The sequence below is a fragment of the Penicillium riverlandense genome (assembly GCF_028828495.1).
Source record: "Penicillium riverlandense strain IBT 135883 chromosome Unknown utg000008l_segment0_segment0, whole genome shotgun sequence".
NCBI classification, from domain to species: domain Eukaryota; kingdom Fungi; phylum Ascomycota; class Eurotiomycetes; order Eurotiales; family Aspergillaceae; genus Penicillium; species Penicillium riverlandense.
Genome location: NW_026643199.1, coordinates 2,207,329 through 2,225,837, shown reverse-complemented (window position 1 = coordinate 2,225,837; position 18,509 = coordinate 2,207,329). Strand labels below are relative to the sequence as shown.

General features: G+C 52.9%; 9 protein-coding genes across 9 annotated transcripts; 5 read left to right on the top strand and 4 right to left on the bottom strand.

The window, feature by feature from the left end:
* Window positions 1-348: 348 nt before the first annotated feature.
* N7474_009905 (uncharacterized protein) lies at window positions 349-1,111 on the top strand (the record flags this gene model as incomplete). Its single annotated transcript, XM_057201315.1, has 2 exons — window positions 349-441; window positions 527-1,111. The coding sequence occupies 2 exons, from the start codon at window positions 349-351 to the stop codon at window positions 1,109-1,111; spliced, it is 678 nt and encodes a 225-aa protein (XP_057049302.1).
* Window positions 1,112-1,415: 304 nt separating this feature from the next.
* N7474_009904 (Bax Inhibitor family protein) lies at window positions 1,416-2,482 on the bottom strand (the record flags this gene model as incomplete). Its single annotated transcript, XM_057201314.1, has 2 exons — window positions 1,416-1,899; window positions 1,956-2,482. 2 exons carry the CDS (start codon window positions 2,480-2,482, stop codon window positions 1,416-1,418), a joined length of 1,011 nt encoding a protein of 336 aa, XP_057049301.1.
* Window positions 2,481-3,370, top strand: N7474_009903 (EKC/KEOPS complex subunit CGI121/TPRKB; the record flags this gene model as incomplete). Its single annotated transcript, XM_057201313.1, has 4 exons — window positions 2,481-2,506; window positions 2,600-2,813; window positions 2,864-2,986; window positions 3,053-3,370. The coding sequence occupies 4 exons, from the start codon at window positions 2,481-2,483 to the stop codon at window positions 3,368-3,370; spliced, it is 681 nt and encodes a 226-aa protein (XP_057049300.1).
* Window positions 3,371-4,224: 854 nt separating this feature from the next.
* slx4 lies at window positions 4,225-6,707 on the top strand (the record flags this gene model as incomplete). The annotated part of the gene is made up of 2 exons (XM_057201312.1): window positions 4,225-5,058; window positions 5,112-6,707. The coding sequence occupies 2 exons, from the start codon at window positions 4,225-4,227 to the stop codon at window positions 6,705-6,707; spliced, it is 2,430 nt and encodes an 809-aa protein (XP_057049299.1).
* A 343-nt stretch (window positions 6,708-7,050) lies between these two features.
* On the bottom strand, window positions 7,051-7,801 carry N7474_009901 (putative C6 finger domain protein; the record flags this gene model as incomplete). Its single annotated transcript, XM_057201311.1, has 3 exons — window positions 7,051-7,326; window positions 7,447-7,727; window positions 7,780-7,801. The coding sequence occupies 3 exons, from the start codon at window positions 7,799-7,801 to the stop codon at window positions 7,051-7,053; spliced, it is 579 nt and encodes a 192-aa protein (XP_057049298.1).
* A 1,551-nt stretch (window positions 7,802-9,352) lies between these two features.
* N7474_009900 (uncharacterized protein) lies at window positions 9,353-12,193 on the bottom strand (the record flags this gene model as incomplete). Its single annotated transcript, XM_057201310.1, has 2 exons — window positions 9,353-9,697; window positions 9,755-12,193. 2 exons carry the CDS (start codon window positions 12,191-12,193, stop codon window positions 9,353-9,355), a joined length of 2,784 nt encoding a protein of 927 aa, XP_057049297.1.
* An 879-nt stretch (window positions 12,194-13,072) lies between these two features.
* N7474_009899 (uncharacterized protein) lies at window positions 13,073-13,765 on the bottom strand (the record flags this gene model as incomplete). Its single annotated transcript, XM_057201309.1, has 2 exons — window positions 13,073-13,236; window positions 13,297-13,765. 2 exons carry the CDS (start codon window positions 13,763-13,765, stop codon window positions 13,073-13,075), a joined length of 633 nt encoding a protein of 210 aa, XP_057049296.1.
* Window positions 13,766-13,854: 89 nt separating this feature from the next.
* Window positions 13,855-14,450, top strand: N7474_009898 (uncharacterized protein; the record flags this gene model as incomplete). The annotated part of the gene is made up of 2 exons (XM_057201308.1): window positions 13,855-13,935; window positions 13,992-14,450. The coding sequence occupies 2 exons, from the start codon at window positions 13,855-13,857 to the stop codon at window positions 14,448-14,450; spliced, it is 540 nt and encodes a 179-aa protein (XP_057049295.1).
* A 612-nt stretch (window positions 14,451-15,062) lies between these two features.
* N7474_009897 (kinesin family protein) lies at window positions 15,063-18,114 on the top strand (the record flags this gene model as incomplete). The annotated part of the gene is made up of 2 exons (XM_057201307.1): window positions 15,063-15,262; window positions 15,315-18,114. 2 exons carry the CDS (start codon window positions 15,063-15,065, stop codon window positions 18,112-18,114), a joined length of 3,000 nt encoding a protein of 999 aa, XP_057049294.1.
* Between the last annotated feature and the right edge of the window lie 395 nt (window positions 18,115-18,509).

The window sequence follows — 18,509 nt, the reverse complement described above, 5'->3', positions numbered from 1 at the left end:
TCTCCCTCGACCTCATTTCTCCCAAGCAACCCAGAAACATTTTACTTCATCCTTTCCTTTTCCCTTACACCAGTCATCCTTCTCGACTGCTCTTCAACGACGGACTCGAACATCTCCCGACAAATGTGGGGGCACTGGTAAGTAGTCCGTCTGGTCAATATTCGCAAACAAGCTGCCAAACTAAGGATAAACAGCGCCCACCACTCGTGCAACTGCCACCCAGCCTCACAGAAACCAACCACTAAGTCCCTCGGTCTCACGCTGTACGATGCCAAACAAAAGTACACTCTCCAGCTCCATGACGAAGATACCGAACTCGACGTGACCTTCGACATCATCACTGGTACCATGATCCTGAAACAGACGATCCGACTGTCCGGGATCTGGCCACGGGTGCAACAGAAGACAGTCATGTACGCCAACCAGGCGAACAGCATCTTCGTTAACCTTCAGGGATTGGCCGACGATTCGATTTTGCTTACATTCAAGATGCTACCGCCGCTGCCACCATCACCATCATCATCAGATGACGGGGACGATGGATCTGAAAACGAAACAACCAAGCAGAAACCAGGACAGAAGCAGAGCACACCCCCGGATCTGGCGACAAGTACGCGGATTCCTTCCCGACATGATAGACGAAGGACCGCTCTTCGAACAGCTCCTTGATAACTACTCCCGCGAGAAGATCCTCCGCTTGCATATCCCTGACACCCGGCACAAAGGCTGGAAAACAATCGCATTGATCCTACTCACATACCGCAAGATCGATCTACCGACCTGGCACAGGCTCGTGACAAGCGAGAAACTAACAGAGATTGCGGGATTGAACTGGAGGCTTGTTGAAAAGAAGACTGATCCAGAGGCGCAGAATCTGCGCAGACAGAGGGCTATGGATATGAAGACTGCGGCTCAGGAGGCGAAGATGAAGAGGGCCTCTTTCGTCCGGAGTCACATTGCGAAGGTTGGTGGAGGCGGACATTGGGATGTCGACAAAGGGGCAAAGAGATTGAATGGGTTTACTACGCTCTCGCATAAGTTGAGTCTGCAGAATGGGTTTGGGGTTGGGGATGGGAATCTTGCAGGTCTTGATATTGGTGGTGAGACATGAGGATGCGAGGTTGTACCCTCTAGCATGAGAACTGAAGATACGAGGACGATCCGTACGATATGAAGATTTACTCAAGAAGTAATGTAATGGTTGGATGTTGCAAATATTCATATTCCAAAAGGGGTCTGTAGCCTTTTGTTGTCTATGGAGTGGAGATGCATTCGCGACCCCTTTGTATATCTGTAGAATGAAAGAAGGAAAGTAGAACATAAGAAAGTACATTTAGACAAGAAAGAAACATCCAGATACCAAGTTAGCGCCTAGGAACAAACACAGCCCGTGCAGTTCCCTGATAGGAAGCAGTCTACTTCCGGTTGTTGCTCCGCATGCCGAGAATCTGGACCATACGGATGAAGATGTTGATGAAGTCCAGCTCGAGGCTAACACTCTCATTGACGACATCGCGCTGGATCAGACCGCGCTCGGCCAGACGAGCGTGGTGCAGAATCTTCTGCACGTCGTAGAGGGTGAAGCCACCGAAGACAGCGAGACCGCCGTACAGCCAGATGCGCTCAGACCACATCAGGGTGCGGGCAGCGGTGGCGGGCAGAACCAGGGGAGCGAATCCAGACAGGGCGACGATGGTCACACCGGCCAGCAGCGGGGCGCCTAGGTAGAGGTACTTCTCCTGCTTGGCGGTGGCGCCGACGAAGGCAATCGAGCCCATCATGCCAACGGTGTAGAGACCGGCACGGGCGAGTAGGGCGGGGTGCATGAACATCAGAGGGGAGAGGAGGGCGGCCTGGGTGAGGTTGAAGGCGGTCCAGAGGCCGTACTTCATGACGTAGCTAATTTCGGAGTTATTAGCAGTAGTCTCGAGATCCAAGGGAAAGCGGGAACATACTTATCCGGAGACGTGTAGAAAGTGCCGTACATCGTGCCAATGCTACCAACCAGACCGAGACCCACGACAACCCACGGGTTGAAGGCCATCAGACGGTACGACCAACCGTTCATGTGCAGAGCGCGCGCCGCAACACCGATAATACCAATACCGAGACCGGTGTGCATGAAGGTTTCATTCAGGAAGCTGCGCTCGAACGCGGGCATGCCACCGTCCTCGCGGGTCTCCCGGTTGAAGATGAAGTTGGTGGCCATAATGGTGCCGCCAACGATGGCAGCGCCGTACACCAGCTTCGAGGTCATGTTGCCGCCTTGAGCAGTGGTGGTGGACTGCTGCATGTATGTCCGGCGGAATGCATTCTGGAAGGTTTGACGGGACTTGTTCAGGATGGACGAGGCTCCCAGCGGCTTGGTGGCCTGTGACTTGAAGGGGGAGTTGTGGATGAAACGGGCGGTGTTGGAGGAGAGCTTGGGGGCTTGACGGAGAGCCGAGGATACGGCGAAGGGACGCCGGAGGAAGAACGCCATGGCTGCGATGGATGCAGAGGGAGTGTGAGAGAGATGGCAGATGGCGATGGGTTAATTATAAGTTAGTGAACGGATTATTACTCATTAACTCCGTCATCTTCCGCCTTCCGCTTCAAGAAAGTTCGAGAAGGTCACGGGATATCGGTCATCGCAACCTTCACTTCTGCAACTCGTGATGGCGCAACTAGAGACTCTGGCTCTGCCGCATCTGCCGTCATCGCTGCCCGTGCATGTGGCCCTCTATCGCGATGTTCAAAATTCCGCCTTCTTGAAGCAGCAGCTCCTGGGGGGCAATGCAGAATTCGAGTATGCCTTGGTCGATGCCAGCATGGTAAGCTGCACCGGTTTAGATATGCGGCGCAATCGCTGACGGAGAAACAGGTTCTGACCCGGGCACATGCGATCGCAGCCATATTTCGAGCCGTCAATGACTACATGAATGGACGACTCATGTCCCGCAATGTGCACTCGGAGATTGTCTTCTCCTTCAACCCTGCAAATAATGTAAATATATATATTTTCACTCCACCACAACATTACCGACTAACTAATTTTTAATTTCTTACACAGATTGCCGACTCCTTCCGCAAATTTGGAATCGCAGATACAACCAAAGATCTGCTTGTAGTCAAAGTCTCCGTGTCGCCCGCGATCACGCACGAGTCCGTTGCTGCTCATTTGGCTACCGCCATCCAAGGGACCTCTGTGCCATTTGACGACGAGACTCTCTCCGAGATGTCCGATCTCGCCAAGATCAAGAAGGCATACAAATTGGGAGCGCTACCATCTCCGTCTTCCAAGACAGAGTGCAACGGCGCGCCCGATAATGACGCGAAGCGGCAATTGGAGCTCTCGCTCCTAGGGGCAATTGCGTTGCGGGGCACTTGAAGCCGATACGATACCATGTTATTTGAAGAATCGCTCTCAGCAGAGCTCAACTCGAATTCGATACCCCATTCCAGCGCCGTGCCTGCCCAGAGTGTGCTTGTCTAAGAAGGTCTCAGGTAGCAATTGCTACTTGTTCGATTAGGAAGCACTGCGTAGCTCACAGACATCTTGGTCAATTGAACCGATCACAGAGCAGGGCTAGTGCCGGAGTCGTCGCAAGCAATCACAGAAATGTTCAAAGACCAAGCGACCCATTTGCTAAGTACATGAATAGGAACCGTAAAACAAGGACCTATGAATTTCCAGATATGGTTGGTTTTACCGATCCTTGTTTGACGCCACAATATCCTCACCTTCCCCTTGCAATCACTTCACAACTAGGTAATCAATAACATCTCTCGAATCACAGGATTACTAAATTAAACAGCAAGCGTTTCAAGCGGCTTAAGGCGTACGACTGAAGATTTAATCTAAGTCCACTCAGGTAGTATTCGTAAGGTTAACACCTCCTGGTCGAATCCCAGCACTTGCAATGAATACAAAGCGAACCGGTCGGACACCACGGCGTGTGCCACTGACTCTCATAGATGGGCGAGTGAGAGAGGATTGAATGTTGGTTATGAATAATTAGATCGAGTGGCCAATTGTGTAAATGCCAGGCGTTGCCCCCACCCAACTCTAAACAAATAACTTTCACCCAGACATCCACCTTCCTCCGACAACATTTTGACTTTTCTCGATCCCTCTGCGACGAATATGAGAGATCCGTGAGAGATGCTTTGCGCCACAACCTGCACATCCGCACGCGACCAACCCTCTCTCCTCCTCCACCCTTCAACGCGTAACTCGCGACAATGACCAGCACGACAGACGTGATCGTCTTGTCCTCCTCTCCGAATTGCACCCCTCAATCTCCAGCACGAGATACGGACCTCCTCGAAAGGGCACTGGGAATCCCGCCACAATGCTCCTCGCCACCGCCGATACCCTCCCCTCCACAGTTGTTCGAGCTGCCGACGCGTTCTGCATACTTTGCCACGGAAAGCAACACAACGAAGAGCTGGAGCACCTCACAGAAAAAAGGACGGCGAACCACCAAAACAGCGTCTGCTACGTCTACGAATCCGGATGAAAAGACGCGCGCCAGGAAGTCGCGATCGAAGGCGAAGGATATGGCTGAGTCTGGTCCAACGGCTTCTGATCACCCCGGACCGGACTCGGTGGATTCCAGAGACGGCGGGACGATAGAGAAGTCAGGGACGAAGAAAAGTCGGTCTGCAAAGACTGCTTCAAAGCGCAAGGACTCGGGCAATATGAAATTGGCTGGGAAAGTCACCAAGTCGGGTGTGGATGCGCCGGCGAAGAAGACCAGCAAAGATGGCAAGAATGCCGTTGATTCAATGGGCTCGATGATTGACCTGTCGAAGGGATCAAATGCGCTGGGGGAGGATGAGGAGCTACATCTGGAGGCTGCGACAAGGCGAAGGATAGACTGGACACCACCACCAGACACCAGTCCGGAAGACAGCGCCGTCGAAGAAGTGAATCAGAAGGAGGACAGTGAAGCAAAAGGATCTGGCGGATTTGGCACGCTTTTTTCCAGCTACAGCTTTGCTACTTCGGCAGCAACTTCTCGCGAGATGCGCCAAAACCCAGACGGTGGACCAACCAAGCGAAGGCGCATTGAGGTACAGTTCATGTCCATTACTATAACCGTGACCAGTGACTTATTTTGATCTAGCTCGTAAATTCGCATCTTCCAGCAACCAACGACGACAAGACAAGCGACACGAAGAGCGAAGCCTCTGACTCGGCCTCTTCTGCTGCGCAAACAAAAAGAAAAGGGACACAAACCAAACGGTTCACAACATTGACTGCTCGGATGACCGCGCAATACAGTATCTTGGAAGAGGACATCGACGGCGTGTTGGACAGCGAAAAGGAGAAGCCCAAACGCCGTAGCAAAGCCAAGTCCACGAACAAAGACCCCGAGTTCACAATCCTTTCTCCTGAAGCTGCTGCCAAGGCTTTTGATGAACAGGACCTCATGTTCGGCACATGCAGCCAGTTGGAGAGGGAAGATTCGCCGCAAACGCTGGAAGAGATGCAGGAAGCGATTCGTGCTTCCGAGAAGCTTTTCAAAGAGCAGAAAGCTTCTTCTGCTGATCGAAGTGTCACCTCTGCTCGTCCCATTTCCAGACTGATTGGCAGCCGAAATTTATGGGGAGTTGCCGCCAGGAATACCGACGGATCCTTGATTCGGGCCGAAGGCCTGGACAAAGTTGATTTGACAGAGCCAAAAGAGGCCAGCATGTCAATACACAAGCAAGATGAATTCGACTGGCTTGAGATCGATTGTGGAGAGCCTAAATCGGATTCACGGACGAAGACCCAGTTGCCTGAACAGTCTGCGCCGCGGTGTCAAGCTGCAATCACTGCCACTCAGCCCTCGAAAGATACAGAAAACAGCGACCCGCCCGTGAGCCCTCAGCAGCCTTCCATGCCACAGTATAGTGGGTTCACGGACGCAGAGCTATCCAAACAGGTAGCTGCATACGGATTCAAGTCTGTGAGGGGCCGAAAGAAGATGATTGATCTTCTCCAAAAGTGCTGGCATTCGAAACATGGCCGTGGCAACAAGTCTGCTGGTCCTACGCAGCAGCCCGAGAAACCGAAAGCTCGCATCTCTGCCAAAACTCAGATCTCAGCTCCAAGCAAGCCCAAGAGAACAAAAACTGACTCCAAATCATTCTCAAAAAACCTGCAGAACAGCCCCAAAGGCAAGCAGACGAGCCGCTCTTTTATCGACGTCGACGAGATCCAAGACTCAGAAGAGGAAATACTTCCTTCTCCAAGTCAAGTCCAGAAACGATACACGGACATATACTCCAGCAAATCCAGTAGTGCTTCAGAGCCTTCTCTGGACATGTCACCCACGGCACCATCACCGCCAAGTCCCACGAAACGCAAAACCGCTGCCCCTCGCAAGCCATCTAGCACCCGGCCGCCATCTTCCGCCCCAATCACGAAGCCAGCAACCAGACCAGACACCTCCAGACGAAGCAGTCTCCCAGACCTAGGCACACAGGTCACCAAGGCCGTTCACGCTCAGAAGCAGTCCCCCCTCTCATCCATGTCCAAAAGCCGCAGTAATCCGACATGGCACGAGAAGATCCTGATGTATGACCCGATCGTCCTGGAGGATTTTACTACATGGCTGAACGTCGAGGGACTTGGTCTTGTCGGCGAAGATCGCGAGATCAGTGCTGGGTCTGTGAGAGAGTGGTGTGAGGGGAAAGGTGTTTGTTGTTGCTGGAAGAACAAGGCTAGCTGGTAGGTGTGTATCTGAGACTGTGTCTGCATTTTCATTTGCATTCAGGGTACATAGGAGATGTCTTCTGAGATAGACAGTCTTTAATCAACACATCACACTCTGAATGACGGTTAGGATATCTCATTATCACCATTGTGCTGCATGGTGTCTATCCTTTGTATGAAAGCCATTGATAAAAGACGAACCTCCGCCGAAATCACGAAAATGTCAAGATCCACAGGTAAAGATCATCACACCAGAACACACCAAAGTGTCATTGAATGCCGCAGGCGAGTACCAACGCCCTAGTAGCGACTACCATAACACGCAGCCATTCATACATACCCCCAAGGGAAGCTGGCTATGGCTATCTATCAACCAACCCAGCTTTCAGCCGCGCCGTCTGCTCACACAAGATCTCGATCTGATCCTCCAAGAGCTCATTGCGGCGCTCGAGGGCCAGATTCCGCTCTCTCAGCTGCTGGATCTGTGCCTGCAAGCTGTTGATTTGCTTTTTCATTCGGCTCGCTGCGCCACGGACATATGTCTCGCCAGTGACTCGGTCGGTTACCTGGCAGGGCAACCCGCCTGCGATGCAGGGGGCGCAGCCAGTGGGCCGTGGGTCGCAGCGCATTTTGCGGAGCTGGAAGAGAGAACATGTGTAAGTAAGTAAGTAAGGACTGGTAGATACCATGCTAGTACAATGTGGGTGTATAATGTTATGGTGCTAGGCGGAGCAGAAGAGGATAGTGTATGTAGGTACCTTGCACCGATCGCATGCTTGGCCCGTTCGGCGTGAGTTGCGGACTTGTTCGCGCACTTGCTCTGACCAGTCGGGTTCAGGCTCGTGGCGGCTGCGTCGGCTGCGAGGTTGGCTGGTTGTACCGCTGACTTCGTCAGGGTTGGAGATGGGGGTTGAATTGGTGGTAGCAGTGGTAGTGGTAGTCGTAGTGGTAGAAGCGGCCATGAGCTTGGTGATGTCTTCGTTATATGATAACGGAGCCCGCATATGGGTGGAAGCTTGCTCGAAGGCCGAAAGATTCTCTGGTAGCTTATTAGATACCTCTGCGTGGTATCTGGTGAGTGGTTGTCTTACCGGAGGGAAGTATGCCTTCCATGGTGAATGTTTATTTGTACCCAGTGAGAAAAACTTGAGTATCGGGGATAGAAGGGCGGTTCGACGGGATGAATGATGAGAGCACCAGAGAAGAGATGCAGTGGGAGGCAGGCAGGAGAGCAGTGAGTGGATGAATAGAGCAGGAATTGGCCGGGAAAACAGTACATAAATGTAGGCGCCAACGTCATCAAACAAGCTGGGTAGCTTGCAGAAATTGCATAGATCTGAAAACATTAAAGCTTTATTGCACCCTGGAATTACTTCGGGTAAAGAGGTAGCTACTATTCGCTTTGATAGACTAAAGAATGTTGCAAATGAACAATAAGATACACTTGCAACATTAACAACAGAAGCGTTGTAAGAGATTGTCGTTGCCTTGCCTTTTGTTAGAATGGTGCAGAATAATGCCATTATCATTCATGTCTTGGATATTGCACATGTGCGTTCTTAGCCACGTGAGACATAGCTGGCTCGTCTATTGTTTCTTCCAGGAAGTTCAAAATGTCTCATTATCAAGACTTCGTGTTTCAACGTATTCTGAATGAAGTAAAAAGACCGCCTTGTTGGTCTTCATCTTGGGGATAGGTCCGTTATGGGAAGAAAGTACTATAGAACACCAAGAACGGTTTCTTGCACACAACCCTTTGGAAAACCCGATTATCCACTGTCTACATATCTACAGAGCATGTAAGAATTCAAAGATACATCAACATTCAATATAGACTGTGCGGGGGTGGTGGCGTAGAATACATTAAAAAAAAAATCGAGAAATATCTTACCTTTCCTCCCAAGAGAAAAAGAGTTTCATATCAAACAAGGATAGATAGATGGAAAATGTATTTCTCATGAAAATGGCAATGAGGGAAAAACTCCAAGAAAGACAACATTACCGTCAAATCAAGATAAAAAAAAAATAAAATAAAATAAAATAAAAAAAGAAAGAAGGCGGGAGAGGGGACAAATATTCAAAAACAAAAACCGCGCAATTTCAGTCTCTGAAACGCCTGCCCTGCCTGCCTGCCATGCTTGACCTGCCCGAGGAAGTACAAGAATGAGAATTTTGCAAAGAAAGAAAGAAACAAAGAAAGTTGGGAAAAGAGACAGAGGCGGTGGGTAGAATCAAGAATCAAATCCAGAAAGTGCAAGAAACATATCAAGCACATACAAAAAGAAAAGCTCCTCCTGCTCCTACACCCGGAACCCAATCTAACCGGGTCAAAAGTTAAAACTGTAAACATAGAATAATGAGAAGTTCTCTCTTCCCAAGAGGACAGAGTGAAAAAAGCCGCAACACCGAGGAAATGAGAGAGCGTCGTTTGAGGTCATGTGGCAGAAGAGACTGGACGAAATTAGTTTGAATGTTAGTGTCAAAAATGTGGAACAGACATACGATGTGATATGTGTTCAAAATTGACTCATGTGGGAGTCGAAAGTAGGTATGTACCGAAGCAGCGAACACCAAACGCCATCCACTCCAACTGGATGAGGGATATAGTTAGGTCTTGCTCTGCAAGACAGGACAGAAAGGACGGACAGGCTGTCTGTCCAATCATCATCGAAAGTTCTTTCCATTCGTAGCAACAACCTCAAAATGGATCCTCGATCGATACCGCGCCGGACCACCATCTTCAAGCCAGGACGTGAGATTCTTGCACTGGCTCACATCGAACGACTGAAGCTGGTGACATCCTTCTGCAACGGCCTCGACGCCGACGCCCGTGACGCGAACGCAGCCGCGCACGGATAGATGCTGCAGCGACAACAGGTGGAGCCCGATGCTCCGCAGGGAAGGGTCGGAGATGGCGGAGCCGCAGAAGGACATGTTGAGGTATTTGAGCTGAGAGCATTGCAGGGCGAGGACTTCGGTTGCTGTATCGGATAAGGCGCAGCAGAAGGACTAGAGAGACGGCAAATTAGTGGGTTTGATTGAGAAGAAGGAGGAAAGTTTGCCTACCAGGTCCAATTCCTGTAATGACTTGGCGGCGTTGGTTAGATGCACGATGGCGTTATCGGTTAAGTATGTGCAATCAGCTAGGCAAAGTTTCTTCAGGTTGGTAAATCGGGCATTGCCCCAATACTGGAACCCCTGATCGGTGATGGTCGTGCAACGCGTCAAGTCCATCTCTTCGATTCGGCCCGCAGAATGCGACGCAATGTGGTGCATCGAGCGATCCGTAACGTGCTTGCAGTATGAGAGCGTGAGCTTCTTCAACTGTGGACATCCATACACGATGCCATCCGCTGTCTGCATGGTAGGTTTAATGGACGACTTGCCCTCGCCTGGCGGCTTGGCATTGGCTGACGCAACCCATCCAACGATCCGGGCAAGGAGTGTGTCTCCCACTTTGCGACAATTGCTTAGATCCACTTCTTGCAGTTTAGTGGCCTTGTTGGCCATCTCGAGAATGGCGGATGCGGTGACCTCCCAGACGCTTTTCATCTTCCATGTGGTAGCCTGGGGCGCACAAGTACTGGCCAGCGCGTTGAAGCCTTCGTCGGTGATGTGGAAGCAGTTATTGATGTTGATCGAACGAGGCCGGGTGCCAACAAACGGACAGATGATCTTGACCAACACCTCGTCGGTGATTTTGCGGTTGTAGACACTCAGATCTAAATCACGAAGTAAACCGCCGGATTTGTTCAGAATTTCGGACCAGTGCGACGATACTGCGCGAAAGCGAAGAAGGTGATGAAGATCCAGGTACTGGAAGATGTTGAGAAGGACGCTGTCGGGAAACACGCCGCGATATCCGTCACCGAGCGGACGAGCTGCCTGATGCGGTTTCGAGAGACCAGTCATCTCGGGGAGGGCAAGGGAGGACGAGCTGCCGGATTTGGGCTCAGAAGACGACGACGGGCGTGTTTGCTCCCCCGAGACTTCTTCGGGGGTTAAGGGTGCCACTGAGCCTCGTCGGCTTCGCAGGCGCACCTTGTCCAAGCCGAGACTGAGGTAAGGATCAGGATCGGTGGGCCGCAAGACGGCCTGGTCCTGATCTTCAACGGGGGTAGACTGATGGGGACCATCCAGTTCGGTTTCGGTTAGTGTCAACAAGGGCATGGAGCGTCTGCGCGAGGACGTGATCTTGACTCTGTCGTCAATGGCCAAGTCGCTCATGGACGGTTGGGCGTTTGAGGCGTCGGTCATCACCACATCGCCATCCGCGGCAGACTGGAGTCTTTCCTGTGCAGTGCGCTCTACCTGTTCTCGAATGCTTGGGGGGCACTTCTCCCAGAATTCGGACAAAACATCACCGCTGAGCATAAGACATTCGACCTGGGTGACAGATCGAACAGTGGCAGTTCTTCGTGGGGCGAGAGACAAGCTGACCACTTCTCCAAAATACTGGCCTTGTCGTAGGCGAGCTTTAATTTCGATCCCAGAGCGCTTGACACCGTTGGGTGGGTGTGCATGATGCTTCTCAGTCTTTTCGGTCTTCTCAGTCTTCTCCGTGAGGACTTCAACCTCGCCGCGGACAATAAAGTAGAGTTCTCGGCCTTGGGAGTCTTGTTGGATGATGTCGGCAAAAGGTGGGAAAGACCTGGGTTGGGCATTGAGACCGAGGAAGTGTAGGATGTCGGCTGGCAGTCCAGAAAAGAGAGGTAACTCTTTGAGCAGCAGGCGGACATTGACCAGCCCATTGGCCAGCGCGCTGGAACCATCCCGCCTCCCAGGGCTCGGAGACTTGCGCTTCTTGTTCACAGAATTGGCACTCAACTCCTCATCTTCCGAAACCACCAAGTCCCGAGCAAAGCTCTCCCGCAGTCTCTTGGAGCCCCTCCGGATCGGGCCTGGTGGAAGATCTGGTGGGGGCACCGAGGTCTCCTTCTTTTTCTTCTCGAGGATCATCAAGCGCTCCTGTGCCTCCTCCCTGATCGCTCGCTCGACATCAGGGAAGCGCGGCAGAATGCTCCGGAAATCCTCTTTGGTCAGCACCACCAGCATACAGCGGGTCCGGGCGATGATGGTTGCCGTGCGCGGGCGGTCCATGAGCACGCCGATCTCGCCAAAGAACGCGCCCGGCTGGAGTTCAGCATAGATACTCTCGCCATCACGCGATGTGACCGAGACCGCACCCCGTACCAGCCAGTATATTGCCTTGGCCTCGTCGCCCTCTGTGAGAATGTAGTCGTTGGCCGCATGGAGCTGCGGGCGCAAGTGCTGGCCCACCTCGAAGAGGAACGACTCTGGGGTCGCCTGGAACAGTGGGAATGAGCGCAGCCGATCCACCAGTTCGAGTGGCAGTGCTTTGATGTTGGAGGAGGCCAACGGCGATGGTCGCGCGGGACGGTTAGGGTTCATGACCGAATCGAACGAGTGGATTAGGGACACCGTGTCGGACATGGGCGTGACGGCCTTGGTCGGGCCACCACTGGACCTGCCATGGCGACGCATTGTAGCGGGAATCGGTCCGATTCTAGTAGATTAGATGGAGGGTGGGTTCACAGGCGATGACGTCGACGAAAGCGGTGCGTGTCCCATCGGCATGGTCAGCACCCAATGGCGGGGAGAATGTGCAGCCCTAGCAGACCGACATGGGGGTTGGGATTAGACGTTCTAGGGAAGATAGAGGGAGGGAAGCGGGTTGAACGAATAATTTCGGTGTCGTTAGAGAAGTTGGAGAGCGGGGGTGGACAGAGCGGACTGACAGGCGAAAGAAAGAATGCTGAGCTCCACCGATCGGCTGGGAACCTTCGGAAACTCCCTAACTCTATAGAACCACCCCACAATAATGATGAAGTCGGTCGGAAAGAATTTAGCCCCAATTATTGAATGTGTTCTATAATTAATTATCCCGCCGTAAGATCAGCTGAGTCGACAAGGATGATTCATGGTATTAACATTGCTCGATAATGTACGTGGCGGAGTGACTGCGTAGTAGGTACATGCTCCATCTCGCAGAGAAGAAAAGAACCGTCAAAGAATCCTGTCGAGCGCACAGGACACCGGAGTGTCCCGCAGTGTGCCTGTCACAGCAAACGAACTGGCGGGAGGGGCGGAAAGATCACGTGGGGGAGTTAGGGTATCATGAGACTATAGTACAGGTTGGGTAGTAGCAGTATGGCTACCATCTTCCAGGGCAGACCGAGCAGCAGATTGATGCTTTGCAATGGCGGGCCTCATCAGACATGGATGGATGTGCCTCATTGGGGAGTCTGGCATTTCATCCTGGGTCCTGCGCATCGGTGCTTCCGCTGGCGCTGGCGATGGCCGATTTAAAGGCCGGAGATGGTGGGAGGGAAAGGGGACGGTGGACACCCAAACCACTTTCTGTCAAACAGCAGTCCCCTTGGACCGACGATTTCCCAAGACAAAATCCACATATGCTGGCCGATTGCCCTTCAAGCTTTCCAAGACATCCTGCAACAGTCCATACGCGAAGCTCAATTTCAGCCCGAGTTTTGCCGTGCGCGCAGCCGTATAGACATCATGGCGAGCTAAATCCAAAAGTATTAGCACCGGCGTCTCCAAAATGACCAGCGGCTAGAATCACCTACCCAATAAACTGTAGATCCCCGAGAAAGACAATCCCGCCGTTACCGTCGACAAAAAATCCCTCTCATCATGCCTCGCATAATCGACCGTCTCCTCAAATAGACAAAACGCCATTGCGCCAACACCCAGCTTACAGCCCATCTTCATCCCATCCTTGACACCACCAACGACGGACAGATAATTCTTCGTTTTGTGGTACTGGAACCAGCCGGACGAGGTCGTGGGGAATCGATGCGCATTCTCGGCCCGGAAGCGCAGGCCCGCTCTGTTGCTGCCGTGATAGTAACCCAGTGCGAGACCGGTCGAGAAGGCCGACATGGAGGCGTAGGGAATTCGCTTTTGGACATCAATGCCTAGGCGCGGTGGGCTGTCGGAGTCGAAGAGCTTGTGCCAGTGGATGATTTTGAGGAAGAGGGAGTTTTCGGGGGAGGACTCTGCTGAGGAGGATTGGGAGGGTTGTCCGGTCTCCATTGTGCTGGGCGATGTGACTGGGCACTTGATGGTAGGGTGGCTGTTCAGTATGAATGATGGTGGTGGAAGGAAGATCAGATGCTGGCCCGATGATTCTCCGGGCTCCGCGTCACGACACCCGCGCAGACACGACGAACACCACCTCAACCCTCTCACACATCGCCAAGATGGTATGTCCTGTCCCTGCCCTTGAACTAAGGGCCATCACGAACTAATCTCTCAACAGCCACCAAAACAAGCACAACTCAACCCCCGAGCCTCCACTCTCCTCTTCAAGAAACACAAAACCACCGTCCTCCTCGTGCTCCAGCCCCACGAATCACTGACCGCAGCCAAGGAGAAGCTACTGCAAGCGCTCAAGGCGCGCAATGTCACAGAGATCAATGGCGATCTAGTTCCCGACGACCCCGGTGCGATCGAGTTCGGCATGGCCGTGGACCGGAATGACCTGGAGAAAGGCTGGACTCGACTTGATGCCGAGACTGCCGAGCTTGGCGGCACAAAGGCGAAGACGGATGCAGCGGGGTCTTTGCAGGCTGCTGGATTGCAGGATGGGCATCCCGTGGCTTTTCGATTCCGGAAAGCGCAGGAGGCAGCTCCCGAATCGGAGGATGTTGAAGTCGAGCTAGAGGATCCTGGGTGGGATGTTGTTACGCCGCATTTTGATGACGAGGAGGAGCAGTGAGACTACTGTTTTACGACGAGTACACATCATATGGTTTATGGATTATGGCGCTGGGAGAGGACAAGCTGGGCGGGTTCATACAGTTGCATGGCGTTTCTTGGGTATCTTTAAAATCTGCAATAACATCAAAAGCGGGATTAATCCACTAGTTGCCAGCCATGCCAGGCCACGGGCTGTCAGTATTCAGAGAACGATCTCTTACCCTGTCGAGCATGGAAGCTGCAGGCGCCGGGGGATAAAGTGCGTGTCGATAGTCAAGGGACGTGTATATAGATGAAACACATACTGCAGAGACTCGCGCGGTGCAGGCAATCCATCCTTCCACGCACTTCCACTATCGCCACTCTGAGACGGTTGCTCGGAGCAACCAAGCACAGACAACGCGCAAAGCATCAACAAATCGCGGAGACACATCCTGCGTGTGCTGGAGCTCCACACGTTGTTCATTCTGCTCCTGCTCTTCTTACTCTCAACATCACCACCACTGCAGTTACTAACCCTACAGCTTTACTTTCCTCTCTCCCCTGGCATTGTCGCAGGGCGTCCCTCCTTCGCTCCTTGTTTATGATATCCCGCCCTATTTCGCAACTTGGGGACTACCCATCCACAACCATGGCTTCCGCCGGTGGCGCTTCTTCGATTACCGTGACCGTCCGAGTGCGTCCATTTACGATCAGAGAAGCGGCACAGATCACACGGACTGATGATGGCCCGCTTTTCCTCGGAGATGGATCGCTGGCCGGTGTACCTGCACCGAAGCTCAACCAGAAGGGAATCAGATCGATTGTCAAAGTGATAGACGACCGATGCCTGTGAGTATCTCCACTGCCGTTTGCATAGCTCATCACTAACCGTAGCTATCAGAGTGTTCGACCCTCCAGAAGACAATCCCGTCCAGAAGTTCTCCAGGAGCGTCGTGCCCAACGGCAAGCGCGTCAAGGACCAGACCTTTGCCTTCGACCGCATCTTCGACCAGAATGCCTCCCAGGGCGAGGTGTATGAATCAACAACACGCAGTCTGCTCGACAGTGTCCTCGATGGCTATAACGCGACGGTCTTCGCCTATGGAGCAACGGGATGCGGAAAGACTCACACCATCACGGGGACAGCACAGCAGCCGGGGATCATTTTCTTGACTATGCAGGAACTGTTCGAGCGGATTGAGGAACGAAAGGATGAGAAGACCACCGAGATCTCGCTCTCATACCTGGAGATCTACAACGAGACCATTCGCGACTTGCTCGTTCCCGGAGGGTCCAAGGGGGGTTTGATGCTGCGTGAGGACACCAACCAGTCGGTTTCAGTTTCTGGTCTGTCAAGCCATCATCCTCAGAATGTCGAGCAGGTCATGGACATGATCATGCGAGGCAACGAGTGTCGAACCATGTCTCCCACCGAAGCGAATGCCACCTCTTCTCGGTCACACGCCGTACTTCAGATTAATATCGCCCAGAAGGACCGCAATGCAGACGTCAGTGAGCCACACACGATGGCTACCTTCAGTATCATCGATCTTGCGGGCAGTGAACGCGCAAGCGCGACGAAGAACCGAGGCGAACGGCTGATGGAAGGTGCCAATATCAACAAATCTCTTCTGGCTTTGGGCAGTTGCATCAATGCGCTCTGCGACCCGCGGAAACGCAACCACATTCCTTACCGCAACTCCAAACTTACCCGACTGCTCAAGTTTGCGCTGGGCGGGAACTGCAAGACGGTCATGATTGTCTGCGTCAGTCCCTCTAGTCAGCACTTTGACGAGACCCAGAACACTCTACGATACGCCAACCGAGCCAAGAACATCCAGACCAAGGTCACCAGAAACGTGTTTAACGTCAACCGACACGTCAAGGACTTCCTGGTCAAGATTGACGAGCAGATCAACCTGATCAACGAACTCAAAGCGCAGCAGAAGGATCATGAGAATATCGCGTTTGCCAAGTTCCGCAAACAAACAGAGAAGAAGGACGCTGTTGTCCGCGAAGGTGTCGCACGCATCAGGAATGCCTACGAACACACCTTGCCCGAAAGACAGGAGAAGACGAATAATATGCTCAAGCTGAGACAGATCAGCCGCCGGATCGGCATTCTGTCTGCATGGATTGCTGCGTTTGATAATATCTGTGCTTCCCGCGAGACTGAGGGCGGCTTGGATAATCTCTGGGCAATTCGAAAAACTGCCCAGGGGATCCTGCTGGAGCTGGAAGGGAGCAGGCATCATTACAACCGGCGCCTAGCGCAGAGCACCTGGGACAGACCAATCATCTCCGCAGTCGAAAATGCCGTCAAGCAGCTCGAGGAATTTGATATCCGCGACAACAGCGACTACGATAACCTGAACCGGGAGGCGGAGCTACTCCGGTCCGTTGCAGAGCGTGAGGCACTGTCCGCCGTGGTGGAACAGGACAAAGCCGGGGAATCTGCTGCGGTGCAGGTTCTGCTGCAAGCACAGTTCGAGGTGATGGCCTCAATTGAGGACATCATGCAACTGAATGCTTCCGAGGCCATTCGAAAGGGACGGGTGATTCTGGGGAAGATGCTGGATGCTTGCACGACCTCGGCCTCCAACCTCGTCAAGCCGGATGGCAACATGCCTACTGCTCCACAGATGAGCGCTCCCAAATCAGCGAGTCCTCCTAAACCAAAGAAGAGGTTCAGCTTGGTCAACCTGCCTTCTGAAACCGTCGCTCCTCCCGTGGCTCTCATGCCAACTATCACCGCCTCGCCGATCAAGGGCTCGCCTCGACGCCGCAAGACCACCACTGGCCGGAAGAGCGTCAGCTTCACCCCGAAAAAGGTCCAGGTGAAGGCCAATAAACGATCTGTCCGGTGGAAGGACGACGAACAAGACGGGTCTCTAGCTGAATGGCAAAAGAGCCCACAGAAATCCGCAGAGTCTGCGGATGAAGCCAGCTCAGAGGCGGAGCCTTCGCTGCCTCGTGGTGCATCCCCGATCCCGCGAAACATTCCCGTCCGTGCAGGCAGTCCTGCCGCCAGTGCCTCCCCCGCGCCTGCGGGCGCCGAGCAGACATTGAGCATCCCCAAGAACGGCAGCCGCTTCAAGGCCGGGTTCCTATCTAAGAAGACCAGCAGTTCACCTCTGGTGCCACCTCCTTCAACCACTCTTCCCATGTCCGACAGCGAGAACTCTCCATTACGTGAGATCGAAGGCAGCAGCTTCTTGAACCGCCCGTCGCGAATCGCCGTCCGCACCCCGAGCGGGAACAACTACTCCAGCAGCCCCGTGTCAGACAGCAAGGAGCAATGGAAGACTGACAAGGAGGAAGCAATCAAGATCAACTCAGCCATGCGGCGCATCTCCAGCGGGCAACATCCCTCTTCTTCAGCCAACAACAACTCCCTACGAGTCCACCGCCGTCGCAGCCCCAGCTCCAACAGTACTACTCCTTCCGGCAGCTCACCGAGCGAGAACACTATGTTCACAGCATCCCAGGCCCGTCGCATGGTCAAGAGCGAGAAGGAGTTCGAGGCCAAGCCCCGCGTTCTCAGTCCGCGCACTCTCCCCGTTATGAAGAACACCGGTGGTGGTCAGCGGCGCACTACGCTAGGCGGCGAGATCCGCTCGCGCGATGTGAGTCTGACGAGTCGCGATGCTATCCGGCTAAGTGTGATCCCGTCGGAAGTAGGTGGTGGTGGGTTGCGCTGAGGCGGGCCAATTTTTGATCTCGATTTCGGAATATGATATGCCTGGTGCTATGGTGTTGTGGCCTCGAACTTGGAACTGGCGTTTGGGGGAGTGTGTAAACCGGATACCACTTTTGAACTGGATTACATGTATGCAGTGTTTGTTTTTCTTTTGTTTTGTGTTTATGTGTGTGTGTGTGTGTGCTGGACTGGACTGGCCTGGCAGTCCTGAGTCTCTTTCTTTCTTGACATATTTTTATTTCGGCGTGTACAATAACGACTATTCCCATGTTTCTTTTCTCTTCTATTCATCCCAGTCCAAAAGTATTAGTAGAGAGGACACCCCCCGTCTTTGTCATATCGGATGACGCCACCAACCCGATTAAGCTCCGAGCTCTCCATCTCTCACTTTTTCCC